Source organism: Amborella trichopoda, chromosome 4 (genome assembly GCF_054954075.1).
Source record: "Amborella trichopoda isolate Santa Cruz 75 chromosome 4, AtrichopodaSantaCruz75HAP2 v2.0, whole genome shotgun sequence".
NCBI classification, from domain to species: Eukaryota; Viridiplantae; Streptophyta; class Magnoliopsida; order Amborellales; family Amborellaceae; genus Amborella; species Amborella trichopoda.
Genome location: NC_142339.1, coordinates 48,265,916 through 48,288,318, shown reverse-complemented (window position 1 = coordinate 48,288,318; position 22,403 = coordinate 48,265,916). Strand labels below are relative to the sequence as shown.

Sequence of the window (22,403 nt, the reverse complement as noted above, 5' to 3'; positions counted from 1 at the left end):
GAATCCTGGCCCTGCAGGAGCTGGTGGAGTCTTTAGAGACCACCATTGCTAGAGACCACCATTGCAACACCCTCTTTGCCTACTCTGAACATCTAGGCCATAGAGACTCGCAATAAGTTGAAGCTGTCATTGCTGATAGGACTCAAAAGCTTCAATCATTCCTAGGGCTCAAACCTCTTAGTGGAGGCAGACGCACATAACATTTTAGCTTGGGCAACTGGGACGACACCACCCCCATGGTACGTAGCTTCGATCTTTGATGAAATTGCCTGCATCTGCAGGGATACGCATGTCTCATGGAAGCATATATGGAGGACATGCAATGAGTTCGCCGATATTCTGGCGAAATACGGGGCTAGGAGCCAAGAAGAAGATAGCGCCTGGTTCTTCACCTTTTTTTATCAGGACCATAGAAGGCATACTACGTAGAACATCTCATTGTACTCGGGCAACATTATAACTTATTCTCTTTGTGAACTTACTGTAAATCCTTTGTAATCAGGTAGATTTATAAGCCCACATTTTGTATAGGGTCTACTAACCTTTTTTGTACTGAGAGACCCGCCTAGAGGGCTCTCTCGGACTACCACAATCTGTACCCAACTTCTCTAATGCAATTCAAAGGTTAACATTTCAAGAAAAAAAAAAGAGCTCTCCATCTAAGGCGTGTTGAATTTTCTTGGATAAAATAAAAAATTTGATGTGATTCACGCTAAATTTTTTGTGTTTTTTGTGATCCACACTCCGATCTCAGGTCCGGAACATCTTTGAGTTTCAATGAACAATTTCATTAGTGTTTATCTTTTTGGATAACAATAGTATTTATTTATTTTTTTGTCGTGGTTTATAATTTTCCTAAAAGTTTTTGAGAAAAATGAGATTTCAATGGGTTTATTATTATTATTATGACTATTATTATTAATATTTTTGGTCCTATTGAGGGTATGGCATTGATCGGGTAGAATGGTGGGACAAAATTCGTGTAGCTGACCCCAAATGGTTGGGATAAGGCTCGGATGATGATGATGGTTATTAATTTTTTTGTTCTTGATTCTTGTAGGTGTGGTTTAGATAAATTTAGTATATTTGCATTTTTTTTTGGTCTGAATTTTGGGTTTTCCTGAATTTTTTTGGGAAAATTCAAAATTTTCTGAAATATTGTGTTAATTTTTTATGTTTTCTTCTAAGTTGACCTAGGTAGGGTGTAGATAATTTTTGAATAATATATGTATTTATTCTTTTTTTGTCTATGTTCAAGGTATTCCTGAAAATTTTGAGTCGATTATAATTTTTTTGTAAGTATTATGTTCAATTTGTTTTTTTTTTGGATCTTGTTTTTGGTTATATTAGGGAGTTTTTAGATAGTTTGTGAATAATGTTTGCAACAATTTAGGGTTTTTCTGAAATTTGAGAAATATGCAGAGGGTTTTATAAATATTATGTTGAGTTTTTTGCCTTTTTTTGTTCTATTCTTTCTTAGGTAGATTCCAGATAAATTTTAACTAGTATTTTTATTTATTTGTCTTGGTTTAGGGTCTTTCTGAAGAAGTTTGGAAATCTCCAATTTTTCTTTTTCAAAAATTCTTGTTGGGTAGGGTTTAGAATTTTATTATTCTTGTTTTTTGTTAGTTAGCGTTTAGATTTTTTTACTCTTGCTTTTTTTGTTCTTGCCCTTTTGCAGTTTACTGCATTTTTTACTGGGAAATGACTGTGGCACATAGGCAAGAATCAAACTCTCGGCGTTCGCACATATTTGGTAGTTTCCTTCAAAATATGTAACACTTTGATTAAAAGTTTTCCGCAAACTGACTAAATTTGGCTTTCAAATTTGTTGAATACTGTTTTGAAATCATTTTATAAGCTTTGGACGGCCTACCGGTCCGTGTTGATCTGTTCGCTAAGTCGATTGTGACCTAATAGGTGGCTGGTTCGGTTGCTCTAGTCGACTTTTGAAACATTGGGTGCTCCAAAAGTTAAGCAAATGGTGTGCTCCCATGGGAGCATACTCTACTGTGCACTTCTTCATGCAAAAGGCTTATCTAGGAGTGTTTTCTCAATCTAAAATCTTGTTATCCACTCTATAATAACCCGATGAGTATTCTCAAGAAGAAAAGAAAAAAATATTCTCTTATGAGGTTGGTCACTAGGTTCAGTATATTCCCAAAATTTGGTTTCCTAAAAATATTCATAAATAGGGTGTTCACTTCAGGGTACATCCTCAAGAGTACAACCTTGTGACAATTAATACATAAAGATAGGGATTCAAGCTTTTGCTTTGGCCTAGGTCGAAAACCCTGAAGCCCTTAGCTGAAATGAAGTGAGCTTTACAACACTAGTACATATCAGCCTACCAGCAACTAAAAGCTTGTTTTCAGCCAGAGAAACTTGTCCTAGTTAACTTGACTAGTCTAATAGGAAAAATTTACTGGTAAAAAAATATGAACATGTCCGGGTTTTTCCTTCAGTGTAATTTTTTATGTTGACTCGACTGACATATGGTTTCTTCCACTGTGGTGCCATATTGACATCAATTGGGTTACATGCTCGGTTTGATTCCCCATTCGATCCCCTCATTTTGAATTTCTTCAGACAGAAGTTAAGGGATTTTTTTTCCTTTGAAAATTACCTTGTTGCATTCTAAAAGTCCGTGTTGTTTACACGAGCATATCCATTCATTCGGACTTTGACTTTGCCCATTCTTTCCTCTGACTCTCCTGAGAAAGAAGTGGAGAGGGCAGTGGTTGGTGGCAAAGAGGAGTAGGGAGGTTATAGGTGGACAATGCATCGGATTAGCTTTCATACTTTGATTCGACGTGAGATATGATCAATCCATCATTCCATAAGAGTCGTAATCCCGCAAGCCTTTCTCATTTAACTAGGGCGACCTGTTTGATAGTAATGTAGGGCGACTACTCTTCTAAAGGGCAGGCGACGACCTCTTTTGGATCTATTGAACATGCTTTTGAGTTGACTTGATTGAATCTCGGCATTGGCAAAGGGCAAGGTCTCTCCTCGAGATTGGAGCTTGAGCTCATATCGATATGCCAGAGGTACCGGCTTTGTTCCGCATGGTTACCATGCTCAGGCTTTAGGCCCTGTTCTAATATCTGTGCAGAAGCCTCACAGTGCCATGGTCTCGACTGCCTTCTTTGGTTTTCTGTTCTCTTAAAAGTGCTTCTAAGACGCGGACTCCACCAATAGCTATTAGAATGTGTCTCGTTGCCACTCCTAACAGGTATTACTAGTAGAAGGTAGTAGTAGTAGCTGTGGAGTGCTTCATTTGCTCGGTATAGGCAATTTCGTCTCAAGAAGAAATAGTAAACCAACATTTTGCTGATTTTAAGAGTTCCAATATCTGATAATCTGCCATGGTCGCCTTGGAGGCCACGGACGTTCCAAGATATAACCGACATTGAAGTACATGTTAATTTGATGTTAAAGACTTGTCCAACTAGAAGTCAACATGCTTGACCTAAAAATAATTGGCATTTGGATGCATTACCATTGCAATAATGAGCCCGTGGCAAACTTTAAACCGTAATTTATGGCTTCTGTGAGTGAAAAAATATGCGCGTGTAGGCTGTGCTATACATTTGGATGGCGTTATTCCCAGAATTCATATTGTGATTTGTAACATTAGCTTCTGTGTCTTCCTTTTTCTCTATTGTGGACAGTGTTTTATTGAAAACAATTGGATGTACCAGTTTGATACCTTTACAAAATTGATCCCTAGGTGAACTTCCAACTTAAACCATGATTTACGGTTTCTTTAATGAACATGTGGGTGTTTGAGTGATGCAACCTGAGTGGTTTGTGTCCAACTTGATTGTCCAGCAAGTGAGCATTCAAGTGAACATTAGCTTATGTATTTAAGCTCCACTTTTTGTTAGGTCTATTTATGGCTTTCATCTTTTCAGTATTGCTTGGATCAAGATTTAATTGTATGGCTCTATCTGCAAGACTTTGAGACCATAAATCATGTGTTATGTACACTTGCAATTATCACGGAATGGTTTCCCATTTTATATTAATCGTTTCTATAGCAGTAATTTTGTTATGTTGTCTTCTGAGTCTCTGCTTAGGAGAATATGTTGCTAGTGGAAGTGATGATGGCCGATGGTTTATCTGGGAGAAGAGGACTGGAAGACTGGTAAAAATGCTTGCTGGAGATGAAAATGGTAAGAGTACATTTATCCCATTATTCATACTTTATTTGCTGCTTCCTTATCTCATTCGCATGCTGTGAATCTTTGGTTGTTGCAGTTGTGAACTGTGTACAGTGTCATCCTTTTGACTGCTGTATAGCAACCAGTGGAATTGATAACACAATCAAAGTGAGTGCTATTACGAGGTAGTTGGATTTGACATCAATATCCCAAGAATGGCATGGAGTCTTAAAAATTTCACCTTAGCTGTGCAGATATGGAGTCCTTTTGCCCAGGCCCCTTCAGTGGTTGCTGGTGGAACAGCTGGCCCTGAAACTACAGATGTCTTAAGTGCCATGGAAAGCAATCAGCATAAAATGCGTCGCAATCGTGAAATTGGATTGTAAGACTTTAATTTGCATTCATAGCTTTAACAGAAGAATTAATGTTGAATTTCTATTTTGTTTCTATGCCATAAATAGAACAGTTAAGATAGTTCTACATAGTTGCAATGTTGAGAGGATAAGATGTGGGATAATATTGATGCATTTCTAGTCTTACCCTTATCCTTATCTTATTGGTAACTATATTTCATTAATTAGGGAATAAAGATTTACAGGCATAAGACATTTACAAAAATAATCAACAACATTCCCTTAAAAAATCGATGGAATATACTGAGGCATTCTCAATTCTGGTCTTGTGATGATTATTTTAAGATAGAAGCTGATCCAAAGAAATTCAGGAGAAATGGTAGTTGGGCTAGGATGGTATACCATGGAGTTCACTTTTTATGCAAAATGGAGGACAATGAGTTTCTTGCAGCCTTCCAGTGTGGCATTGACCTAGGGACAGTAATTCTGTTAGATTAAGGAAGTACATGAGATGTTTGCCCTCCCTATCTATGGATCATCGGTAGCCATAGTGAAAGCTCATATAATTGGCAATAGCAGCACTTTTATCTTTTCAGTAACCTTTGGAGATTCTCTATACTGGTCGGAGGTCTTGAATCTCATTGGTCTGAATGCCAACATCCAAAGAGAAAGATTGAATGTCAAAAGTAACCTTTTTCAAAGGAGAAAAGATTGCCAATAATTAATTTCATCTTGACCCATCATGATCTGAAATAACTTGACACCTAGGCTTCTATTAAAACGACTTTGGTGAAAGTTTATTTCCAACCAGTGATGAAATAGAGGACAAACTTACCTTGTGATTGCTCTCGTGTCCTACTTGTAATATCTATGCGATAAAGAAAAGTGCTACAGTGTCCTTGTAGTTGAGATGTTGCTTGCGCTTCCAAATCTCATTCCCTAGCCACTCTAATCCTTCATTTAGAAAACTCCCAGCTGAGCTCATACTCTGCATCTAAACTTGTAATATTGGCAGTGTGATAAATTGGACAAGATCTGTTTGATTTGGGAATCCAATTAATGTTTTCTTTTTATTTATAAAAATGTTTCTTTTTTTAGTTGATGTATGATGCTATTGTTATTTATAGACTGTGGCCAATATTTTAAAAATTCGCCCTGTGACCTAGGATTCAATTCTAGTTGACTTTGCTTTGGTTGAAATGGTCAATGCCGATATTGTTTCCCAGTACAGGAGAGGGGGATTCTTTAAGCTTCTAAGCTCACCTAGTATGTACTTTTTACATCTTTTTCATATCATGTTAAAGTTATGGCCATCCCTAGGTTGCTTTGGTATATGAGGGCATTTGTGGTTGTGTCAGGTGTTCCATTTAGACGATCTATGAACTCTTGCCGCTGATCCTGTTGAAAGGAGTGCCACTTATGCACTGCATTTTATGTCTACTGTCATAGCCCCATTTGACAAATTTGTTTTCTGAAGTGTTCGTATGGATTGGATTTGTTGACATGTTGGTTTTTGCATTATTAGCTTGCAATTCAACTTATTGATTCCTATGGGAATGAAATGTTAGTTCATATTTTGGAACTGGGTTGAGCTTTTCTTTGTCAGTCTTCTCTTTACCTCTGATAGTTTCATTCTCCTATTACAGGCCATTTGAAATTCTGGAGAGGCTTAGGATGCATGAATTTACAGAAGGAACTATTCATCCTTTTGAGTGTACTCAGAGCTAGTCTCTCAATTGGATGTAGCTGGTAAGTGTGCCTTTCTCAGAAGGGCTGTAATTTCATTATAAGCCATGCTTTTCGTTAATTCCTATGGGAAAATGAGCTGCATGTTTTCAGAAATACTATATAGGCATTAGACAGAATTTTACTTGGTTTGTAATTTGTTTATTGATATGCTGCCAAGTTGAATTTACTAAGGAAGATAAAATTGTGTCCCAATACTCAGGGTTGGGACTGGGCGGGCTTTGGGCCTAAGCATTGGGCAAAGTGGGTGAAAGAAGTGGTTACGTGGAAATTAAGGGAGTAAAATAAATTTTTTTTTTTTCTTTTATGAATGTATCTGAATTCTACTTACAAGTGCCATAATACACTGCTGTAAACAAGAAAAAAAATCCTAAATACAACCTAGGATCGTAGCTTTTACTACCAAATAAAATAGACGTGATCTAGGACTGAAAAGCAAACTTCCACTAACAATTTTAGTACATTTAGTTTTCATGGAAATTCAAATAAACAAGCAAAGTTGACTGAAAATTAAAAGCAAACAGTCGAGAAGGCTTACTCGAATTTGCTTAGGGTTGCTCGACTTAGTACACCCCACACCCAATTTCCTGACTGATGTCACACTCTGATCCTATTGGCTTGCTAAATTTTCCAACTTGGAAGCTTGCTTATGAGAGTGTAGGCTGGATCTAGGGTTTTATGTAAATCTCTGGAATTCTAAGGCATTACCACGAGGAACCTCCCTTTTGCTTAGGGCTGGGTGTGCCTCCCTCTATATGGCCTAGGTTAGGGTTTCCAAGGTGGTGCATGCCACCCACTACACACACACACACACACACACACAGAGAGAGAGAGAGAGAGAGAGAGAGAGAGAGAGAGATTGTATGTTGAGAATGAGGTCAAGGGCCACTAGGTATGCCCATCCAATTATGACTCATCATGACCAATGGAATTTTGAGAAATGTGAGGTGGAAGAGGATTAAATCTGAGTCATTCATCCCGTGAATCAACCATCAATATTTAAGGAGGAATCTAGGAATCTTATCCCTTGAATCTTTGATGACCCATATCTACTTGTCAAACTAGGATAAAACCAATCTTAAAATAATCTTCTAGAGCGTCCTTTCTCTCTAACAAAATTGTGGAAGTAAAAAATAAAAGATTTGGTCAAAGTTCTATAAAAAACTAACTCCCACAAAATAAGGTTATAATTGTTTTCAAAAAGATTTCCTTGACTGACTTTAATAACCTTTTATTTTTAAAACAAAAGAAAATGAGACGGGGTTGTGCCACGATGAGGAGTGGCCCCCCCATGGGCTCCACTCCCCATCTATGTGGTGTGGCACATATGTGGGGTTGCATCCAACAGTCCCATATGTGCCCGACAACCATAATTTCATAAACTCCCTTTAAGGGTTTTTTTTTTTATTGCTGAAATTAGTTTTAAAAAATCTGGAAAAATTTCTAAAATTCACGAAAACATATATTATACTAAAGAAAAAATATCTAGCAATGGACTGGTGTCAATAGATCAAGATAAGTGATTGTTAGGGCACACCACCGACCGGTAACCTTAACCCTCGATTATCTTCTCAAACCAACCCAACGAGAGCCTTGACCCATAGCCTCATGCAGGGGCTCATGATTGGCTTGTCAAAGTTGACCAATAAATAGTTGAACTACGGTCTTGGGTTGTGGACTACTAGTTCCCCCTTAAGAGCAAGTCACATGCACATATCACTATAGTGCAAGGGGGGTTATCTCTGTGCACATATACACGTATCCCTTTTTAGGGTTGCTTTCCAATAATGCGACTGTCATGTGTACATGCTGTGTGGAATTTTGTTGAGGATTTAACCATTGTTCTCACAGGCCTACATTTGTACATAGGAGAACACAGTTTTTCTGGCCTATAGTCCATCCCTAGGTGTTTCTCTAAACTCAACAAAGAGATGACCCCAGATTTTCCATAATTTTCTTTAAATTCTCTTTTTTTCCATCTTATTTTTCTATATTTCTTGAAGTTCTTAATTTATTTGATCAATCCAACCTATGGGCTAATCCAGACTGGCTATCTAACTAGACCATGGCCCACTAGTTTGGTCACTGGTCAGGTTTAAACATCATGCTGTAGTCACAATCATCATATGCTAGACTTGAATGTCACAAAATTCAAAGCTCAAATGACTTAAAGCAAAGAAACTCAAACGAAGACAACAACTCTCATAAACTCATATTTCAAATTGATTTTCATCATTAATGATGATGCCAAGCCATCATCGTCAAAGTCATCTCTCTTGCTCTACATATTGCATTTGTTTCCTGTTCTCCTCTTCCCTTGTTTTCCTCGTCCTTTCCCTTTGAGATTGAGATTGAGTTGTCTCACACAAGGGTCAATGGCATTCCCGCAGCATCACAAACTTGAATCTAACTCAAGTTCCATACCAGGGACTACTCCATAATCTCCATCATCGACCAATTGCTCACTAGAATCATCCATGTCTTACAGAAATGGTGTCTATTGGATTGGACACCTAATAACACTCCTTAAGCCTCTGATAATTGAAGAAAAACAACGGCCGTTCAGTCTCTTGTGCTCGAGCTTATTTTTTTTCTTCTTATGTATCTATAGCGCATGAATGCATAAGTAGAACATAGCAAAACACAACACAAGTTAGGGATAGTAGGAGACACGGACAAATGGATGATGAGTCCAACAAGAAATTATCATCTTGAATGTGCCGATGTTGTGGTTGCAACTAGATGAGCTACAAATCAAATTCAAAATGCACATAGCTATTTTCTTTTCTACAAGTGATTGGTGCTTCCTGCATCCCGCCATGAAGTTACATTGGATAAAAGAATATCGTATATATAATTTATAAATTATTAGTATATTTAGAAGTCAAGTTGGATCTTGGAAGTACTCAATTCTTCACAAATTTGTAGTGAAAAAGTAAGTTTTGAACTTACCTAGATAAATATTGGTCCTTTGCCTCATCACCATCCATGTTGTGTGACCTCATTATGAATCTATACTTCTCCAGCTCCATGCACTCTTGGTTTTGAACATCTGTAGTAGGGTTGAGTCTCATTTTGCACTAGTTGATTGCATGCATGAAATAACCCTTTGTATCTCAGGATCATTGTGGAAAAAGCAAGGTTGAGACATAGTGGCTGGGATGTTCCAACAAGGTGGTGTTCCTGTTCTGGTGTTCGCTGCTCTGGTGTTCTCTGTGGCACTTCATGAAATGGATCTTGATTTTTTAATCGTGGGATCTTGATCCCCATTGTTAGGGTCTTGGTCATTTATAGCTAACTAGAAATGCAATTTTACTTTATATTAGTTCTATCGCTTGCTGGATATAAATAAAAACTTCCCAACTTTAAATGAGCATATATAGTCCTAGATTACATGTACTATTTAAGGTTAGGAGCAAAATTTCCAAAAGGTTGGGATCGTCATCCCAAAATGTCGGGATTGAGATCCCTAAAAGATTGGAATAGACATCCCCAATATTTGAGGACATCAATCCCTAACATATGCATTGTAAATATGACGCTCCCAACCATAGGGAGTCTTTCATGATCCCTTGCTTGTGATCCCAATTCCTCTCGATCCTAACAACTATGGGTTGTGGTTATACCCTGCTAAATGTAAGGGCCTCTCCAACTGGGAATTCCAGTTATCTTCTTCAATTTTAGGAGGGGGAAGAGAATATCTCTTTCTCATTCCCAAATCTTATTCCGAAAGTTCTCACTACCTTTGTTGGCAACCTCTATTGTTTTGTAAATGTTTCCCATTACTGGTTCTTTCTCACTTTCCGCTGGGTAAATAGTTTCATCAAGAATGGAGGGAGTAGACCTCGGGGGCTGCAAGACGATGTCAGCCACTATCTTCGCCTTTTCATGCCTAGGCCACCTGCTTTGGTCCATTCTTGAGAGACAAACATGGCCTTAAGCCCATCTTTCTTGGCCATTATAGACTGCAAAGACAAATACGAAGTAGCAAATCTTGTCACCCCATGCCTCACCAACTGCCTGCTTTTTGTAAACTTCATCATGGCCATGACTTGGATGTTGCTGTGTATAAAATTTGTGATGAACATTGCTTTTTCAATGTTATCTCCACCACTTTCAATTTGCTAATTGCTTCAAGCGTGCGGCCAATGCAACGCGCCTCACAGGTGACCAAAAAAAGGTGACCAAAAAAAAGTGTGGCCTCTCACCAACAACAAATTAGCAGCGTCCATATTGGCTGCAGCCATGTCAGTGATTACTTGAATCACATGTTACTCCCCCTCCTTCTCTAGACATTGATCTTAGTAACTCAAAAATAAACTTCGCATCATGAATCTTCAGTGCCAAAAAGATCTTCAGTGAGTCCATAGGCCCCTTTGTACAGTTTGTTATTAAGCTCATTTGTGATTATACTTTCCCCCCTTACTTCCCCAATGCTTCCTTTTGGTCTTCAAGAATTCATTATTGAGCTTCACCTCTTTCTTAGTAGGGGCTCTTTGAGCTTATAAGGTGTAGGGGCCTTATACTCTGGCCTAAACTGCCCCATTGCTTCCAACATAGCTTGGAAGCTCTTCAAGCTAGAGGAATCAGGCTTGGGTCAAGGCTGTAGCAGCTGGGTTTTCATAGCATCCTGTCTCAAGTTCCATTCCTATATAACCTTGTCCAAAAAAAAACAAAAGCAGTTCTTCAGGCTTGTCGCATTGAATGAACTGCCAGCTTCATAAAACCATCATGTTACACACTGAGACACTTGATTGTTATCTTCTTTCCTGAAGCAATTCTCTACAGTAGTATGGCCCTTTTCTCATACCATCGCCTTGTGATCAGGGGTTGGGAGGACTAAGAGTTTTGTGGGGCCCTTTGTTCAAGGCCTCTTTTTCCCAGATCCCCTTTGCCTACTACTGTAGCACATGGGTTTCCCTACCTTAGTCTATCATATAGATCTTCTTCTACTCCATGAATATCTCCTGATTTCATAATATCTTCGAATTTCTTGCTTCTTTGCGTCTTTCTTCTTTTTTACTGCCTCCAAATGGGTCAATATCTCTTTCCCTACTTCAGGAGGCTCCTCTTTGGATGTGGCTACATTTCCTCTAATGTGGTCCAAATATTTCTTAATTCTAGTTATGCTGCCATTATAAAACCCATTACAAAATCTGCATTGCGTCCTATTCTTGTCTTTCTCATTCAGCGATTTTGCATGCTTCCAACCTGGATCAACTTGTTTATTTGAACCGGAAGAAGATATTGTCGCCTACTCAATAAACTACCACCAAAACCTGGAAAATGCGCAAAACCACCAAAACGCAATCTTAAATACATATACCTGAAGTGTAGAATGCAACAAATCGAACTTGAGTATTTAATAAAGTAGTACAATATTAAGAATGTGGCCAAGAACATCAAAATCAGGTATGAAATACATTAACCCAACCTAGAAAAATATTATTTAATTTACAAAATGGAAATTAGATGACTTTACAAAGCATACACCCAATTACCAAAATATTGAAAATAGCAGCAAAACCCAGACCAATTTAACCAAATATCAAGAAGAAACCGAATTTCAATAATTTGGTGAATCTCCACCACCATTTCCTTCAAGGTCTTTAGTGTTTTAAAACCTAAGCCACCACACTTTTTAGGAGTACAAAACTTATCCCAGGAGACTAGGTGGAATTTATGGTGGTCTGTGGAACCACTCCAGAGAACGTTCCTCATTAGTTTCTCAAGATGAAGAGCCAACGAGGAGGGGATTTGGAAAAGAGACATTTGGTAGATGGGAATGTTGGCAAGGGTTGATTTGATGAGAGTAATTAGGCCTCCCAAGGAGAGAAATCTGCCCTTTCAGTTGGCAAATTTCCAAGTGAATTTTTCTATAAGGTTATCCTAGAGTTGCTTCCTGGGTTTACCAAGGTAGAGAGGGAGGCCCAAATATTTGGAAGGGAGGGAGTCTGTGCCACAACCAAAATGTTGGGCAAGGGAGAGCATAACTACTTCAGGAAGCCTCACACCCATCAAATTAGTTTTCAACATATTAACTTTCATCCTAAAAGTAACTTCGAAACACCCAAGGAACAACCAGAGGTTATCGAGTTGACAAGATCTGCATCGTAGAAGATCACAATATCATCAACATAGATGAGGTGGGAAACAACTGGACCATTGGAGGAGGTCTGGAATCCACAGAGGATGCCCCGATCGTAGAGTCTAGAGAGAGATTTGGAGAAGAGCTCCCCGATAATGGTAAAAAGAAAGGGAGAAAGTGGGTCTCCCTGCCTTAGACCTCTAGAGGCAGGGAAGAAGCCCACGGGGGAACCATTAATGAGGATGGAAAAAGTCATGAAACCTAGACCAATTCATCTCCCCCCACCCCCTTCTCTAAAAGGACATAATCACATCCAAATATGGTCTTGAGGATAACGAGTGGTTGCCTTGGACCCCGCTCTTTAGAGCCTCTGGGGCTTGGAAGATCATCTCCTTTGTCAAACACGCCTACAAGGCATATACCAGGTTCAAGTTAGGAAACGGCCAAAAAATCAAATTTTGGAAAGACCTCTGGGTTGGAATTCAAATCCTAGACCTTCTTTACCATACCCTTTTCCTCCTAGCAGCAGGCCAAGAGGCCCTTATAGCTCACTATGTGCAATGCTCCAACCAGTCCCTGTCTTGGACCCCAATCTTCAGAAGGAACCTTAATAACATGAAAAATATCCTCTCTCAATTCCCTTTTTCAACTCTTGTCCCCTATCTTCTCTCTTCTCGATAGACAAGACTCTAGTTTGGTCTCCCAACACCTCGGGCTGCTTCACGGTTGCTTCCTTCTTTTCCTCCCTCCTTCCTGACCTCGACCCTTCCCTTGTCCTCAATAAAGTGTGGTCCTTCCCTGTCCCTCCTAACGTCCAGGGATTCCTTTGGAATTTGCTCCAAGGCTAAGTGTTAACCCTTGACGAGCTTTAGAGGCATGGTATCTCCCTATCTAACCGCTGCATCCTCTGTCACCAGGAGGAAGAGTCCATTCCCTACATTTTCATTCACTGCCCCTTCTCCTTTTCCCTATGGTCATCCTTCTTAAACCTCTTTGGCATTGAATAGGTTACCCCCCAATCTACAACCGACCTATTCTTGGTTTTCTTATTCCCCCCTTCCGTAAGAATGGTAGAAAATTGTGGCACATTGCTGTCACAGCCCTTCAATGGTCATGTTGGTTAGAAAGAAATGCTAGAACTTTTCGAGGAATAGTGAGACCTTTGTCCTCCTTTTTCGACTCTGTAATTTTTCTTGTATCCTTTTGGGCTAGCAGCCTCCGATTCTTTGTCTATATTCCCATCTCACATCTTCATCGTAGTTGGCATAGCCTTCTCTCCCTGACTGCTTCGCCCACCTTGTTTAGGAGTCTGTGGCATCCCCCACCTCCGGTAGTTATCAAACTTAATATGGATGGAGCTTCTTTTGGCAACCCAAGTCCCTTGGGTTATGGGGGTTCCCTTGCTAACTCTAATGGAACTTTCCTCTTCTCGAGGCCACTTGGTATACCAGACTCAAACATGGTAGAGGCTCTTGCTCTTCTGAAAGGCCTCAAGAAAATTGGTTTTACCACGGCCACTGTTCGGCAGTTCAAGTGGAATGTGACTCGAAATGTGATAGCATGGGCTGCCAATCTAGTACAACCTCCTTGGCGATTGGCATCTACTGTCGATCTCATTACCCTTATTTGCAGAGACCTACCGCCACTGAATTTCACCCACATTCTTAGAGATGCCAATTTTGTGGCGGATGGCCTTGCTAAGGGAGGAGCCAAAAGTACTTTTCCCTCACAGCGACCTGCAGCCAGTGACCTCCATACGCTTCTTTAGGGGACATACCACAAGTTCATGCCCTCACTGTTAACAGATCGCAGTGCTCTCCTTACCCATGAGCTCTCACCAAGAGGTACGCTATCTAGCCCTCCCTACGCAAATCTTCTCCCCCTCCTCTTTCGTTCATTCAACACTTCCTTTATCTCGCTTCCTCCACCCTCTGTCTCTTTCTCCTCCCCTCTTCTCTTGCGATCCCCCACTCCCCCTCCCCCCCCCCCCCCCCCCACCCACCACACACACACACAAAAAAAAAGAAAAAAGAACGAAAAAAAGGAAAGGAAAAGAAAGAAAAAAAAGGAGAGGAAAAAAAAAAAAGAGAAAAAAAAGAAGAAATATTTATTTTTAGTCTAAGAGAAATATCTCATATTTTTTGGCTTGGATTCTCTCTCTTACCCCCTTCTATTCTACTCTACCCCCTTGACGCAACCCTTTGCTTTACCGTTCCCCTCCCTTATTCGTTTCGTTTCGTCTCTTTTTCCATCATCTTGCTGCTCTATCCCGTCTTCTATTTTCTCCCCTTCTCTTTGTCCTCCCTGTGCTGCCCCTACTCTCTAAACCTATCGTCACCTGCTCTATCAACCTTTCCTACTGAGAGCCCTTCTTTCGGGCTTGATCTTTCCCTTTTTCTGTCCTTCCTCTGACCTGCTCGCAGGCCTCCCTCTCTCTCATTTTCCCGCTTTTCTTTTCTTCCTGCAGGGTATCTCCAAAGGATGTCTTACAGCTAGGGAGGGCCAGAAGAGGTTCGCAGGCACTTTCTTATTCTCGGCCTTGGAAGCTCACTCCCACAAATCTCGTAACTGGATACCCACAAACCCCCGAAGTACAACATCACAGATCTTGTTTACAGGGCACCTTTTTGAGCCCCTGGCATTAGTCGACGGACGGCTATCTTGTCTACTCTTCTCTGGCTTTATCTTCTTTTCTGGAGTTCTCTCTTCTTTTGGCCTTCCCCTCTACCACATCTTTGAGCATTTTCTCGCAGCTCCTTTTAGCACTCCTCATTTTGTAGACTTTTTTTGTCTTTTATCTTTTTCTTTCCTTTTAGCTTGTTTTTTCTCTTCCTCCCCCTGTACTTTGAGCACCTGCGTTGTGGGCTGCTATTTTTACCATACCTTGTGGTTCTGTAAATTATCCTTTGTATTATTTAAAGTTATAAACAACTTTAAAAAAAAAAGAATTGCAAATCTTAAGTATCACTGCAACTGCAACAATTAAAGCATTTGCTATTTAGGAATTTTCATAAGTCAAGTATTTAATCTAGCATGCAACAAATCAAACCCAAGTCTTGAATAATAATCTAGCCTAGAAAAATATATAATAATTTACAAAATCAAAACTATAAAAAATATCGCAAAACAGAAAACCTTTTAGAAAGTCCCTAATTCCACAGCCACACTAAATAGTAAAGGAAATCATCAAAAAACTGAAGATCAGTAAAGTAGAGAAAAGATCGCTTTATTGCCCCTTTTCAATGCTCAAATTTAAGACTAATAAATTAAAAAAAGAATCGTAGGATGTTTGAGTTTATTGACATTTACTTGGGCAACTCAATCTTAATGAAATGTCAATAAAACTCAAACCAAACCCACTCTTGAATTGGGACCAAAAATCTATAGCCAAAAATCTATAGCCAAACTTGAACAAAAAACACAACTAAAAACCAATACTACAAACACAAATAAAAAAAAATTCAAAATCCTATATTAAACAATATCACCAAACCCTAATCTATAATTTGAAATACACTCAGCTTCGGAAGCCCAATCACTGTGGGCTCAAATTGGTAAACTTTCGCTGCTGAAATACCTCTTATGTCACCTCTACAAGTCTCAAACTATCAGATTGAGTCCTTTAAGATTTCACAAGAAAGAAGTTTGAATCTCAAAATTTTTATTTTAAGACTTGTTTCATGCATGAGTTTTTTTTAGGGGGAAGGTGTTTGACTGCCCCCGAAGTTCTTTTCCTCCCTTTTATGGGGAGAAGAATGGCAGAAAATCCCCCTACTGAGGGTAATTTTCTGCCCTCAGATTGGGGCATCAGTGGCACCATCTCGGCCAAAAGGTGGCACCTTTTGGTGTAGCCACTTTGGGTGCCCACTTACCAAATAGGTAGAGGGCCCACTTCCCTTGTCGGAATAGGCAGCCCGCATAGTCCGTGAGGCAATCTACTTTTGAACAACTATGGGACCAGTCAGGTATTGGGCTCAGCCTGAGTGGGCCCTGGCTGGGACAGGCCAGGCCTGAGCGCATCCCTACCCATGCTAAAATTTTAAAATAGATAGCAATTTTTGTATTCCAAGACTTAGCAAAAATAGTATTATATAATAAACTGACAAAAAGGAAAGGCTTTCATGGAGTAAATGATGACTAGTCCTGGAGTTGGATGGTTTTCATGGAGTAAATGGTGATTGTTAATGGAATTGGATGGTTTGGGAGCGCATCAAATGCTACACAGTAAAGCATATACAAGACTTGCTTCCTGAAACTACTGGAATGTGCGTCATAAGATAATGAGGAAGTGTATGATATGCTTTCTCTAGTTTCATTTGGGAAATCATTCCAAAGTCTGTAAAATATTGTTTTGATTGTAACAGAACAATTTACTACATTCTCATTCTTTAAATGTGATTGGAGTTTCATATCCTTTGATGGAATCATTGTCTGAATTGCTGGACTTGTCTAGAACAATTTGATAGAAGGTTTGCTCCTTTGGTGAATGGATATGAAATACCTCTTCAGGAAGAATATATTAATTTGACGTCTTTGACATTAAAGCCCCCTTTAAATGAATTCATTATCTGATTGTTGTATTAAACTTTGATGAGCTTTTTGGTCCGACTGACTTTGATCAGCTTCTCAAAAACATTGTGCTTGTCTTCATCGTTTCTAGTTTTATGAGACTATACCATCTATGAATAGTTTCATGAAATCTTTCTTAAATTTCTATTGTGGTGTCGGCTAGGAACTTGGCCTTTCGGTCTTATAAAAGGAAAGAATTTGGTCCTTTTGTCGGCTATACTCCTCTCTTTTAGTCAGCAGTGCTGTTATTGGGTGTAAAATAATCTAGTTAATCAACAGGCTTGAGGTTTATATGTCTGAAGTGCAAGTGTGCGTGTACAAAATGACTAAACTACCCCCACCAAAAAATATAGAACAAAATAAAAGAGACATGAATATGTGTTTCATACATGGTGTATATCATGCAGGCATGCATGAACAAACCCCCTCAAAGTAGAGCATTCATTAACATAGGTTCACTAATTAGTTTTATGCATCTCAACTCCCAAGCTCATGACGATAAAACAACTCTGCAACAATGATTTCTTAGAAAATGTTGTGCGGAGTGGTACTGCTGTCAATCAATTTATGGTACAGTGACATTCTACCTCAGTATGTTTAGTCTCATTATGGAGTATATCATCATCGTCAAAGCCGCTTCCCAACTTATTGGGGTCGGCTACATGAATCCTAGTCCGCATTCTACTCTATTAAGGGCCATGCCCTTAGTGAGGCCATAGGTCCCTATAAATTTTCTCTCTATTTCCAACCATGTCTTTTTGGGCCTACTCCTTATCCTTTTTGAGCCTTCCACTTGAAGTAAGTCGCACATCCTAACAGATTGTACTAGTCTGCACCACACATGGCCAGCCCACCTAAGTCTACTCTCTCTCATCTTATCGCCTATTGGTGCCACACTTAAATTTTTCTGAATGTATTCATTTCAAAATCTATCCCTTCTTGTCTTGTCACTCATCCATCTCAACATCCTCATCTCAGCTACACTCATTCTATGGGTATATTGTTTTTTGACCGTCCAACATTCCGCCCTATGGAGCAAAGCTGGTCTCACAGTTGTCCTATAGAAACTTGCCCTCCAGCTTCATTGGTATGTGGCGATTACATAGAATTATGGTTGCACATCTCCACTTCTCTCACCCAGTTTTAATTTTATATGCAACATCTTCCTCAATCTCTCTATTTGCTTAGATTATCGACCCTAGATATCAAAAGTGCGCTCTTTTTGGTATTTCCTGGCTATCAATCTTAATTACTTCCTTCTCTACTCCTATTATTACTTTGCTTGCATTGCATATACTCTGTCTTCGTTCGGGTAATTTTAAAACCTTTAGATTAGAGCATCTCTAACTTTGTGTTGATGTTGTTTCAGGTGTCATTAGTCAAAACTATATCATCTGTGAACTACATGCACCATTGTACCTCATCTTGTAGGTGTTTAGTTAAATTGTCCATAATTAAGACAAAGAGGTATGAGCTCAATGCTGGACCCTGATGTAGACCTATTGTCACTGAAAACTCGCTCATCTCTCCACTAGTTGTTCACACTAGTTAGCGCTCTATCGTATATATCCATCACCAAGTCGATGTAGTGTCTGGAGACTCTTTTATTTTCCAACACCCACCAAATCAAATCCGAAAGTAATCTATCATAAGCTTTCTCTAGTTCAATAAAGACCATGTGGAGGTTTTTTCCCTTCGCCTGAAACTTCTCAATCAGTTCGCTAAGTAGAAAAATAGCCTTGGTTGTTGACCTCCCTAGCATAAAACCGAATTGGTTTTCTGATACACTTGTTTCCTTAGACATTTTTCAATCACTCTCTCCACTTGTCTTGCATTTTCCTCTACAGTTTGATTCCTCAATAGTTCGTGCAGTTCTTTGTCTCATTTGTTCTTGTAAATAGGTACCATAGTACTTTTCCTCCACTCGACTGGCATTTTCTTTGTTCACAACACCTTGTTGAACAGCTTGGAGCATATGATTTAAAGTTATTCTGATAGCAGTGATATAATCTCCATGTAGAAAGAGTAAGTTTGGTGACCTGAACTCTGACGTGCCAGGAAACTAGATGTCCTGAAAGTTTGTAATTGTCAAACATGCTTATATCTTCAACTCTGGGTGCCTAACTCTGGAAACTAGATTTCCTGGAAGGTTGTAAGTATCAAACATGTTTATATCTGGAACTCTAGGTGCCTAACAGAACGTGTGTACACAGAAACTTACTGATGCTGACAACAAAATGAGGTCATGGTGAAGTGTCAAATGGTGTTATCTGATAAAAAGCTAAACCATTATCAGATGATAGGCATTGAGGGTATGAATAAACTGACTCACCACTTGAGCTGTATGTTTCATGTGTTGTTTGGCCATGATAAGTGGTTGTATTACAAGGCTCTGTTCTACATTCTACTAAGTGAAGTGTCAACTATCTTGTATTCAAACAACTAGGCTCAACTTGCATGCGTACTCGTGTTGCAAATAAGTTTCTAAAACATTGCTTCATAATAACCCTAATGCATTATATGTTTGAAGTTTCATTAACAATTATCATAAATCACAATGTGGTTCACATGCACAAGCAGTAAGGAATAAAGGCTAGACTATATTGCTGTACATGGTATAAACTTTCCTGTAAGTAGAATAGTTTAGGAGCTTGAATGATGCCATATTAACTTTCCTTTGTCTACAGAATAAAGGGTAAACTTATCTTCAGTTGAGAGATACATAGATCTCGTTGAGTAAATGCACTCTTAACATGCCTCATGGTAAAGAGAATGCACTCTTAATATGCCTCTGATGGAAGATGCCATCTTTGAGCAGCAACAGTGTTATAAAAATAGAATCTATCCAAAAATGTTTTTTATAACTTACCCAAAATAACGATGTTATAGAAAAATAATCTGGTCTGTGCTAAATGTTGCTTCTGGAGCAACTATTTCCTATTGTAGTCACTATTCCAACCAGATGTTGGCAAATAGAAAGACAAACTTTGATCAAGAAATTATTGAGCTGGGATCGCTCATCTTGTTTTCCTATGTGTGACTTTTTATGATGATTTGGAGCTAGTGCTCCCTCCTAACTTGTTCCATGACTGCAGGCTACCGGTTGCATCCTTGCCTTGTTCAGTTGCAAATAGACAGAACGTGTTTCCCCGGCAATATGACTGATGTATATTAACCCTGCAAGAATGTTATTCTTGCTGCAGCAATGGGGGCAAGGTCTGGACATGTTAAAAGCTCAACATATGTTCTGTAAAGTATTGGATTCATGAATCCAAAATCTTTTGGTTGTTCTGTAAATTTATTTCGTGAGACATCCACATATTTGAATTGTGGCTCCATGGACATTATTTAATTGCCCGAAAAGAAATGTTTGCATGCTTTACATGGAATCACAGAGAACCAGTTAAGAGACATGAGAAAGAAAGTAATGAAATCCTAGGGTCAGTGGAATGTTACCCATTTTTGTTCAATAAAGCTGTTGTACATGTTGAATAAATAAAGAGCTCTTGTTAGACCTTTTCCTTTTTTTGTGGGAGTATGTTGTATACATGTACTCCCTGCAGCAAAATGACCAAATTAGGGGGATTTTCTTAGGATCTACTTTAGGTTTATGTGGAGTACATTTTGATATCTTGGGTCGACAATTCACGATAATGGAGAGATTGAGGAAGATATCACATATAAAATTAGAGCTAGATGGGTGAAGTAGATATGTGTATCCAGAGTTTTATGCTAGGCGATGTGATTTGGTTCAATTAGATAACTCTAAAAGCGCAAAGGAAAGGTCCAAAAGGAGGTGGATGTAAGTAGTGAGAAGGCAAACAGTTACTTATGGTCTGATAGAGGATATGATCTTAAAAGAGCAGAATGGCAGAACAAGATTTGTGTGGTCGATATTAGAAAAGAAAAAATAAGTTGGGTACAAGTTCATAAACACTCTTTGAATTAGTATATAGTAAATTAGATGGTCGAAAAAATTACAAAAACAAATCTGTCTATTATTAGAATTGAATAATAGTAATGTATATTTATATTTTATACTTAAAATCTCATTTCTTGAGATTGTTGTATCTTATGCTAATTTTGTTTTCTTCTCTATGCATTGATTCTTGAATCCCACATTTATAAGAAAACGTAATAAATATTTTAAAATAAGTAGACTATCAAAACTCCCCTGAACTTTTGAAATTTGTCAGGGTATCTTGGTCATATTTATTTTTAAATACTTTTTACAAGTGCATTTTAGTGAGAAATATGGATGCTCAACATTTGCGCTTAATAAGGTATAAGTAAAAACGTAATGAAATTTTAATACAATATTCATGATTAAAAAGTAGGAATAGGCGTGAAATATAAAACATAAAGGTTATTTTTAAATTTAAAAATAAACTAGGAATATTTTTTTTGGTTAATTTCCCTAGATGTTGCCTATTAAGTCTTAAGAACATTTTTCTCTGGCATTTAGAGGAGTGGAAGTTGTCCTTTTCCTTTTTTTTTTTTCAAGGTTAGTGTGTTAATGCTCGATCCCCTTTGTGATCCTAAAATCCATCGGGGTTTTCACAGGAGGGAGCAAATCTAGGATATGATTCTGCAGGAGCGTATAATCTTTTGGCTTTCAATCGTACCCGGCAGGGACAGTTACCAATATAATTAATATAAGATGGGAAAGCTATATAATAAATGAATATTAAATAATAACATCACAATGGTCATCTGAGCCTCGACGGTTTGTTTTGGATGTCTCTACAATTACTGTTATATTGACATTACAACGTAAGTTGCAGATTTTTATTAATTAAATGTTACAAAAAAGTTGCGTAAAATGCGATGCTAATGTATGGCTATCCCTGGTTTTCCCCTTTATGTAATATTTATCTCCTCAATGTAGGCCCCAGACAAGATTGAGAATACACAATCATGGAAAATTTTGAACATCCATTTTATTTTGAAGTATTACAAAATATCTTACATTTTATATTCTATGCTTGTGTCTATTTTTGTGTTTTCTTAAGTTTTTTTCTCGTCGTTGTGATTCTAAGTTCCAAACTGGGATGCTGGTTTTTTTAGCTAGTGATCAATTTGGAACTTAAAAGTTTCAATCTAATTTTTGGATGTCAAATTAAAAAACAAAAAACTGTTAAAGTTTTTTCATCCTTAATTAAGAAACATTGACATCTTTTATTATTATTATTATTAAAGTTTTTCATCCTTACTTAAGAAACATTCACATCTTTTATTATTATTATTCTGGACTGTTGGATGGAGTGAACATACTAAAAGCATTGTTCGGTCCATATAGGTTACCATCCATCATCTTTTACATAACAAAAAATCTCAACTTTTACTGCAAATTCTCTAAATTCCTTTGTAAAATTGCCAGATCTGAACTAGATCCATTTACATCAAGTGCTACAGAACCAAAACCATCATCTTTATGTATTTTACCGGATGGAGAACCACGACCATTAGCTTTAGTCAGAA

At 38.4% G+C, this 22,403-nt stretch overlaps 2 protein-coding genes across 7 annotated transcripts in view; both read left to right on the top strand.

Annotated features, from left to right (window-relative positions):
* ASG2 (transducin family protein / WD-40 repeat family protein) overlaps positions 1-20,422 on the top strand; it is a 49,216-nt gene extending 28,794 nt beyond the window's left edge. For 4 of the 6 annotated variants that reach the window (XM_088865417.1, XM_020665303.2, XM_020665304.2 and 1 more), the window contains 5 exons: positions 4,083-4,178; positions 4,264-4,334; positions 4,421-4,548; positions 6,166-6,268; positions 20,018-20,422. In XM_088865417.1, the coding sequence (XP_088721543.1) occupies positions 4,083-4,178; positions 4,264-4,334; positions 4,421-4,548; positions 6,166-6,247 (377 nt within the window). In that variant the 3' untranslated portion in view covers positions 6,248-6,268; positions 20,018-20,422. Of the gene's footprint in view, positions 1-4,082; positions 4,179-4,263; positions 4,335-4,412; positions 4,549-6,165; positions 6,269-20,017 lie in introns of all 6 variants that reach the window. The other 2 variants (XR_016054632.1, XR_002280394.2) reach the window with 1 other exon arrangement.
* On the top strand, positions 13,702-14,121 carry LOC148782540 (uncharacterized). The gene has a single exon (XM_088864654.1). The coding sequence runs from the start codon at positions 13,702-13,704 to the stop codon at positions 14,119-14,121; it is 420 nt and encodes a 139-aa protein (XP_088720780.1).
* Positions 20,423-22,403: the final 1,981 nt, after the last annotated feature.